The sequence below is a fragment of the Triticum urartu genome, chromosome 4A (genome assembly GCF_056163025.1).
Source record: "Triticum urartu cultivar PI428250 chromosome 4A, HENAU_Tu73, whole genome shotgun sequence".
NCBI classification, from domain to species: Eukaryota; Viridiplantae; Streptophyta; class Magnoliopsida; order Poales; family Poaceae; genus Triticum; species Triticum urartu.
This window is the reverse complement of record NC_141876.1, coordinates 39825023-39834023: the sequence shown is the minus strand read 5'-3', so window position 1 is coordinate 39834023 and position 9001 is coordinate 39825023. Positions and strand designations below refer to the sequence as shown.

The 9001-nt window shown below is 40.1% G+C and overlaps 1 protein-coding gene across 1 annotated transcript; it reads right to left on the bottom strand.

Annotated features, from left to right (window-relative positions):
• Window positions 1-6487: 6487 nt before the first annotated feature.
• On the bottom strand, window positions 6488-8551 carry LOC125553479 (uncharacterized). Its single transcript, XM_048717256.2, has 5 exons — window positions 8266-8551; window positions 8075-8180; window positions 7844-7932; window positions 7178-7289; window positions 6488-7085 (listed from the first exon to the last, which is right to left on the bottom strand). The coding sequence occupies exons 1-5, from the start codon at window positions 8410-8412 to the stop codon at window positions 6898-6900; spliced, it is 642 nt and encodes a 213-aa protein (XP_048573213.1). The 5' UTR covers window positions 8413-8551; the 3' UTR covers window positions 6488-6897.
• Between the last annotated feature and the right edge of the window lie 450 nt (window positions 8552-9001).

Genomic DNA, 9001 nt, shown 5'->3' with positions numbered 1-9001 from the left:
AGTTGGGACACCCCTGCAAGGATTTGAACTTTCGAAAGCCGTGCCCGCGGTTATGGACAGATGGGAATTTGTTAATGTCCGGTTGTAGAAAACCTGAAGTTGACCTTAATTAAAATGCACCAACCGCGTGTGTTACCGTGATGGTCTCTTCTCAGCGGGGTCCGGAAGTGAACACGGTGTTGGAGTTATGCTTGACGTAGGTTGTTCTAGGATCACTTCTTGATCATAGTTTCTCGACCGTGCTTTGCCTTCTCTTCTCGCTCTCATTTGCGTATGTTAGCCACCATATATGCTAGTCGCTTGCTGCAGCTCCACCTCATACCTTTTACCTAACCCATAAGCTTAAATAGTCTTCATCGCGAGGGTGTGAGATTGCTGAGTCCCCGTGGCTCACAGATACTTTCAAAACCAGTTTGCAGGTGCTGATGTTACCAAGCAGGTGACGCAACCAAGCTCAAGGAGGAGCTCGGTGAAGATCTTGTCCTTTGTGTTGTTCCGTTCTAGTTGATCACTAGTGGAGCCCAGTTGGGGTCGATCGGGGACCTTGTCGCATTTGGGGTTCTTCTTTTATTTTGGTTCCGTAGTCGGACCTTGATTGTATTTGGTTGATGTAATGCTTTATTCATGTAATTGTGTGAAGTGGCAATTGTAAGCCAACTATGTATCTCTTTCCCTTATGTATTACATGGGTTGTGTGAAGATTACCTCACTTGCGACATTGCTTTCAATGCGGTTATGCCTCTAAGTCGTGCTTCAACACGTAGGATATATAGCCGCATCGAGGGCGTTACAATCTACTACTATTACTCCACACATCGACCGCTATCCAGCATGCATCTTGAGTATTAAGTTCATAAGAACAGAGTAACGGTTTAAGCAAGATGACATGATGTAGAGGGATAAATTCATGCAATATGATAAAAACCCCATCTTGTTATCCTCGATGGCAACAATACAATACGTGCCTTGCTGCCCCTACTGTCACTGGGAAAGGACACCGCAAGATTGAACCCAAAGATAAGCACTTCTCCCATTGCAAGAAAGATCAATCTAGTAGGCCAAACCAAACTGATAATTCGAAGAGACTTGCAAATATAACCAATCATACATAAAAGAATTCAGAGAAGATTCAAATATTGTTCATAGATAAACTTGATCATAAACCCACAATTCATCGGTCTCAACAAACACACCGCAAAATAAGATTACATCGAATAGATCTCCACTTTGTATTGAGATCCAAAAAGAGAGAAGAAGCCATCTAGCTAATAACTATGGACCCGAAGGTCTGAGGTAAACTATTCACACTTCATCGGAAGGGCAATGGTGTTGATTTAGAAGCCCTCCGTGATCGATGCCCCCTCCGGCGGAGCTCCGGAATAGGCCCCAAGATGGGATCTCGTGGATACCGAAAGTTACGGTGGTGGAATTAGGGTTTTGGCTCTGTATCTGATCGTTTGGGGGTACGTAGGTATATATAGGAGGAAGGAGTACGTCGGTGGAGCAATAGGGGGCCCACGAGGGTGGAGGGCGCGCCTGGGGGGGGGGGGGGGGGGGTAGGCGCGCCCCCTACCTCGTGGCTCCCCTGTTGGTTGCTTGACGTAGGGTCCAAGTCTCCTGGATCATGTTCGTTCCGAAAATCACGTTCCCGAAGGTTTCATTTCGTTTGGACTTCGTTTGATATTCTTTTTCTGCGAAACTCTAAAATAGGCAAAAAACAGCAATTCTGGGCTGGGCCTCCGGTTAATAGGTTAGTCCCAAAAATAATATAAAAGTGGATAATAAAGCCCAATAATGTCCAAAACAGAAGATAATATAGCATGGAGCAATCAAAAATTATAGATACGTTGGAGACGTATCATGCGCGGCCAAGGAGACGTCCACGAGCTACGACATGTACAGGCGGATCGTTGACATGAGGAAGTCCCTCCTTCCCCAAAATGGCCAGGGATCCAGCCGGAAGCAGAGCAATGGCAAGCGTCATTGCAACAATAAGTAGATGATTAGATCCTCGTTTCTCCTACTTTAGTATTCATGTAATTGCTTTCTTTGGTGTGTGGAAATGTTATGTGTGTAGTCACTTGTGTAATTGTATGATTAATTTGGTTATGCAATGTTGTCTTTTTAAGTATACATGTTGATGTTGTAGATAGAGCGTAGATGTTGTGCGGACAAAGAAAATCACATCGCACACGGACTAAACAATGGAACCCGTCGGTGATGTTTTCATCAATCACTCACAATTGTATACCAGCAATCGTTTGCTCACAACATACACGGCTTGTTAGCAGTAACCGTGTGTGTTGTTATCGGTCTTCGCACACGTCTCCGATTACAGACCTGTTTGCCTCGTATCACACACATCTTGTTCATTTGAACTGTTTCTGTTCTCATGTCTCCGCATGCCGTGTAACGCACACACCTTTGATCTGGTTGACCGTTTCTTTTGTGTTGCCTAATCACAAACAATTCATCCGAGTGAACCGTATCATGTGTATCGCACACGCCTCCATCTGGCTGCCCGTTTCTTTTGTTCCTCCTCATTGCACACAGTTCATTGAACTGAACCGTATGCCCTTCATCGCACACGCAACTAAAACCTGAACCCTGTTTGATGCATCCATCATCGCAAACTTTTTACACATTTCTGACGGTTTTCATACAACACCATTTGCGATTATGGCATCGCACACAGTTTTTCGAAGGGTCTCTGATCGTAGTGTCGCGTTAGCAGCATCTTGCAGTAGTGTCCTTATTTATTCGAGGGAAAATGGGCATATATACCAGAAGATGGGCATCGAAGGCTGGCCAGGGGCCCCACAAGCCACCAGGGCATGCCTTGGGGGAGTGGGCGTGCCCTAGTGCCTCGTGGGCACCTGGGTGGCCCTCTCTGGTATTTCTTTCTTCTAGTATTTTTTATTTATTCCAAAACAATTTTTTGGGAAATTTCAGCTCATTTGGAGATGTGTAGAATAGGTATCTCTCACATAGCTTTTTCAGATCTGGAATTCCAGTTGCCGGCAATCTCCCTCTTCATGTAAATCTTGCAATTTAAGAGAGAAAATGCATTAGAATGGTACTACAAAGTATTATATTGGTCAAAAACATTATAAATAACAATAGGAGAACATGATGCAAAATGGACGTATTAGTCCCCTCGGTTGGTTCTTATTTGTATTTTTCTAATATTCCAAAACGGACAGAAATTATTTTGATGGAATTTTCAAAGTCGGTTTACTTACCATATCACATACCTACTCCTTCTCAGGGTTCTAAAGTGTTCCGGGAGGTCTCTCTTATGTGTTCTTTCCGTGTCATAGTTCGAATAATGTTAGTTTCAACATTAATAGGTGTACCTGAGATATAATGTTTAATTCTTTTTCCAGTGGCTACCCTTGGATTAGTGCCCTCGGCATTATTGATCTCGATAGCTCTGGAACGATAAACTTCTTCGATAATATACAATCCTTCCCATTTAGAGAGAAGTTTTCCTACAAAGAATCTGAAACGAGATTTGTACAATAGAACATACTCACTCACTTTGAATTCTCGTTTTTGAATTCTTTTATCATGCCAACTTTTAACTTTTTCTTTAAACAACTTAGCATTTTCATATGCTTGGGTTCTCCACTCATCTAACGAGCTAATATCAAATAACCTCTTTTCACCGGCATGTTTGAAATCATAGTTAAGTTATTTAATTGCCCAATATGCTTTATGTTCTAACTCAAGAGGTAAATGACATGTTTTCCATAAACCATTTTATTCGGAGACATTCCCATAGGATTCTTATACACAGTTCCATAATCCAATAATGCATCATCAAGTTTCTTAGACCGATTCTTTCTAGATCTATTAACAGTCTTTTGCAAAATTAATTTGATTTTTGTATTGCTCAATTCAACTTGACAACTAGACTGAGGATGATAAGAAGATGCACTTCTATGGTTAACATCGTATTTAGCACGAAGTTTACGGGAAGTGCCATGAATAAAATGTGAACCACCATCAGTCATTAAATATCTAGGGACTCCAAACCTCGAGAAAATAACTTCTTTTAGCATTTTAATAGATGTGTTATGATCAGCACTACTAGTTGGAATAGCTTCTATCCACTTACTAACGTATTCAACAACAACTAGAATATGTTATACCCATTAGAGGAATTGAAGGTAAAGGTCCCACATAATCAAATCCCCAGACATCAAATGGTTCAATAATAAGAGAATAATTCATAGGCATTTTCTGACGTCTACCAATATTACTAATTTTTTGACATTCATCACAAGATAAGACAAACTTACGTGCATCCTTGAAGAGAGTAGAACAATAAAAGCTAGATTGTAATACCTTATGTGCGGTTCTATCTCCAACATGATGTCCTTCATATGCCTCAGAATGACACTTCCGTTGTGTTTGTTCCTATTCATGCTCAGGTACACAATGTCTAATAACATCATCTACTTCTTTATGAAGATGTGGGTCGTCTCAAAAGTAATGTCTTAAATCAAAGAATTTTTTCTTTTGTTGGTATGTAAAACTATGTGGTATATATTTAGTAACAATGTAATTAGCATAGTCTGCATACCATTGAGTATTACGAGAAGCATTTATAATAGCTAATTGTTCATCAGAAAGACTATCATTAATAGGCAGTGGGTTATCAAGAACATTTTCCATTCTAGACAAATTATCAGGTATGGAATTCTTAGCTCCCTTTCTATCAATTATATGCAAGTCAAATTCTTGTAGCAAAAGAACCCACCTAATCAACCTAAGTTTAGCATCTTTATTTTTCATAAGATATTTAATAGCAGCATGATCAATGTGAACAATTACTTTATAATCAACAATGTAAGAACTGAATTTATTACATGCAAACATAACTGCTAAAAATTATTTCTCAGTAGTAGCATAATTTCTTTGAGCATTGTCTAGAGTTTTACTAGCATAATGAATAACATTCGATTTCTTATCAACTCTTTGTCCTAGAACAACACCAACAGTATAATCAATAGCTTCACACATAATTTCAAATTGTAGGTTCCAATCAGATGGTTGAACAATGGATGCAGAGATTAATGTTTTCTTAAATATTTCAAAGGCTTCTACGCAATCATCATAAAAATGCAACATATTTTTGCAAGAGATTAGTAAGAGGCCTAGAAAATTTTATAGAAGTCTTTAATGAATCTTCTATAAAACCAACATGACCAAGAAAACTTCTTATACCTTTAATATCTTTAGGATATGTCATTTTCTCAATTGCATCAACTTTAGCTTTATCTACTTTAATACCTCGTTCAGAAATTTTATGCCCAAGCACTATACCTTCGTTCACCATGAAGTGGCACTTCTCACAATTATAGAGAAGATTAGTTTCTTCACATCTCTGCAAACTCGATCAAGATTGCTTAAGCAATCATCAAAAGAAGTTTCGTAAACGGAAAAATCATCCACGAATACCTCAACAATTTTTTCATAAAAATCAGAGAATATAGCCGTCATACATCTTTGAAGGTAGCAGGTGCATTACATTAACCACAAGGCATACGAAAAAAGTATGTTAAAACCTATTAACATGGGATCTAATTTCAAAGATCTTGATGCCAGAAATCGAAAGGTGAAAATGATTCATGATTTGAACGCATGGTTTAAGAAATAAAACATTTAAAAAAATCTTTAAAAAAAGGAAAACTCCATAGTTGCGACAAGTGACGTGCATGCAGTGCATCACTTGTCACCACCAGAGAAGGCGAGGGTGATCTTTGCAATGGGTGCCCCTTAATTTAGTGATTTCGGGGAACGATTTCCCTCGGGGTACCTAGTGTCCAAAGGTATAAGCATATTCTGAACATCACCAAATGGGCTGGGCCCATTCGCGTTTTCTCAACCTTTTTCTTCTGCTTCAACAAAGCACCAATCTAGATAGTACTCCCTCCGTTCTAAATATTTGTCTTTTTAGATATTTTAAATGGACTACCACATACGGATGTATATAGACATAGTTTAGAGTGTGGATTCACTCATTTTGCTTCGCATGTAGTCACTTGTTGAAATAACTAGAAAGACAAATATTTAGAAACGGGAGTACGTCTTATTATAGAACAACCATACCGTACTATTTATTTTTGTTGCGGAAACTCTAATAGACTGTCGAATCAACTAGCGGCAAAGGATTAATTGGGATAGTCAAATTTGAGCTGCAAAAATATATATTCAGTATCAACGACACATAACAATAGTTCAACTATTTTCATTTGTCATTCGAATTGCAAACAGATTATGAGAAAACTCATTCGGATACGGCATGAAGAAAATGCAAAAAATATTTGGACCATGAGTTACTTTATTTTACATAGAGGGAGAAAGGGGTGGGTTTGAAGATGTTCTTTTACTATCTAAAATAATTGAAGCTTTGAAAAGATGTTGATAATATTCGATAGTTGCCTCAACTATTGTAGTTTGGTGTAACGTACTACCTCTGTAAACAAATGTAGGAAGTTTTTGCACTAAACGCGCACGCGCGCGCACAAGGGAAGTTAAGCACTACAAGAGGAGAGAATGAACTCCAACAAAAGGAAACCAATAATCCAATCAATCTAGAAAAGAGTACTCCCTCTATCCAGAATTAGTTGTCGCTCAAACAGATGTATCTAACACTATTTACGGACGGAGGAAGTATGTCCCATGGCACATCGTTCTGATCGACATCCTCCGTAGTACTCCCTCCGTTCGGAATTACTTGTCTCGGAAATGGATGTACGTAGAACTAAAATACGTCTAGATAGATCCATTTCCGCGACAAGTAATTCCGAACGGAGGGAGTAACTATGTAGTTCCCTGCAGTGCCTTTTATGTCACCAGCAGTTCAGACAATCAGGCATATTAGTGTCCTCAGGGTTGCTCTTTTGGGCCAGGGGATCCACCTCCCGTCCCCAGTATGCCAGTGGTGAAAGGTTCAACGGACGTTCGCAAACTTTCTGGCCCTTCTGCAGTAATCCTCTTGCACAATGCATCACAGTTACTTATTACTTCAGTTAACCTGCCCTTCAATTCACCAACTTCCACCTGCAGTGGATGAACTGCGAATAATTCATAATGCAATGTCAATGAATAGTTCCAGCTTCTCCATTGATTGTTCTATATCTATCTAATAAAACACTGCATTTGTTACCTTCAGCAAGATTGTGAGAGGTTGATCTCATCGAAGAAACAGAGTAATTGAACCGCTGGAGAAGTTTAACAGCCAATGCATCTGCCGTTTCTATCTTATTTTCTAGCTCTCCCTGCAATACATAAGAGCTCCTCTCTATAAAATGGTTGACAATGGAAGGCATGAATTGCAAATTTTACAATATCAAATCTCTTCAACTATGTTCTAAGTAATGGATAATTACCATGAGCACTTAGAATTGGTCAGTTAAGTTATGTATTGTACTTTCTAAGAGTATCCTTCAATATCTATTCTACTCTACAAGCATAGTGCGGTGCCAATGGTTTTATTAACTTGAATGGAGGGTTGTAGCAAAACCATCAGTTTAATATGTGATAGAAATATGACACAGGTGCTAAAATTCGCATCTCGAGAAACCAAGCTATGAACATCCTAAGTGTCAGCAAACAGAACAAGCACCAATTCATGAAGGATTATGTTATCTCCGACAGGAACAGAAGAAGATTTCTCAGCATTGATGAGTAGCCTGAAAGCCCTATATATCCTATCCAATTGCCACAATATAGCATGAGATGAGACGCAATTGCTTCCATAAGTTAAGTGAGAAATATCTTCTGCAAGTTACTGTCTCTTTATAAACAACATCAAAACAAATTTTGTACCTACCTGTCTTCCACTGATTTCCTTGGCCATCTCTTCTTGCCATTCACGGTACATAGCGAAAAGCTCAAACATCAGATTTGGACTCAAATTGCCTACAGATAATCACCAAGAAATGGATGAGCTCGTGCCAACACCTATGATAGATCCAACTAACTTGCTGCTAATTTTGGTCAGAGTATAGGTTTCCACAACGTCTTCTTCCCTGACCAAAATTGCAGCATGCCGCTTACTCACCAGAGGCCGCCGAGGAGGAGCCGGAGGGTTTCCGTACAAGAATATCAGTGAAGCTGGTCTCCGTCTCCGAGCCCGCCGCTGGCTGACCGCTCAACAGCGGCGGGGCCTTCAAAATCCCCAATCAAAATGCTAAAATTAGCAGTAAAAAAACCACAGCGAGGAGAAAAGGACCGATGGATTCGTTTTCTTACGATGGTAAGTGACCGGATGCGGCGGAGGAGAGGGTCTTCGTTCGCGGCGTCGCGCCGGCCGTCGGATACCGTCGTGATCTCGTCCGCCCACTGCGGTCGCTGCTGCTGCTGCGGCTGCCTGGCCAGGAGAGACTCGGAAGCCCCCATGGGATGGGAGTTCGGTCGTGGCGGGGCCTATGAAGGAGAGGAAGGCGGGGAGCGCCCGGCGGGAGAAGCTGCCGGAGTTGGACGGAGGAGGCAACACCGCCACGGGGTCGCAGGCTTGCAGGGCCTATATCTCGCCTTCATCGAGTCCACCAGCTTCAGAGTTGCTGAAGGGGGAGCCAGATGGGCTGGCCCACACGCACGGCAGGCCACGGCCTTTTATGTTTTTTCTTTATACTTTATTTTGTAATTTTCATAATACTTTAAAATATGTTACAAAAAACACTCTTGAACACACATTTTAGAAATGTTGAACAAGCATTTGAAAAATATTGAATACGTATTAAAAATGTTGAACAATTATTTAAAAATGTTGAACAAGCATTCGGACAATGTTGAATGTGTATATAAAAAATGTTGATCACCTATTAAAAGAATGATGATTTTTTGTTCATGTATATAAAAATGTTAATTAAGCATTTAAAAAAATTGAAGAAGTATTTAAAAAATGTTAATCAAGCATTTGGGAGATGTTAAATGTGTATAGAAAATATATTGGTCATGTATTACATAAACTAGCAAGGTACACGTG

Bases quoted from the DNA above. Each gene is read 5' to 3' on its own strand.
- LOC125553479 (XM_048717256.2), bottom strand. From the start codon at position 8,412: ATGGGGGCTTCCGAGTCTCTCCTGGCCAGGCAGCCGCAGCAGCAGCAG. The intron at 7,933-8,074 runs GTGAGTAAGCGG...GATTATCTGTAG, and splicing joins CTCCTCCTCGGCGGCCTCTG to GCAATTTGAGTCCAAATCTG. The intron at 7,290-7,843 runs GTAGGTACAAAA...TATGTATTGCAG, and splicing joins AGGAAATCAGTGGAAGACAG to GGAGAGCTAGAAAATAAGAT.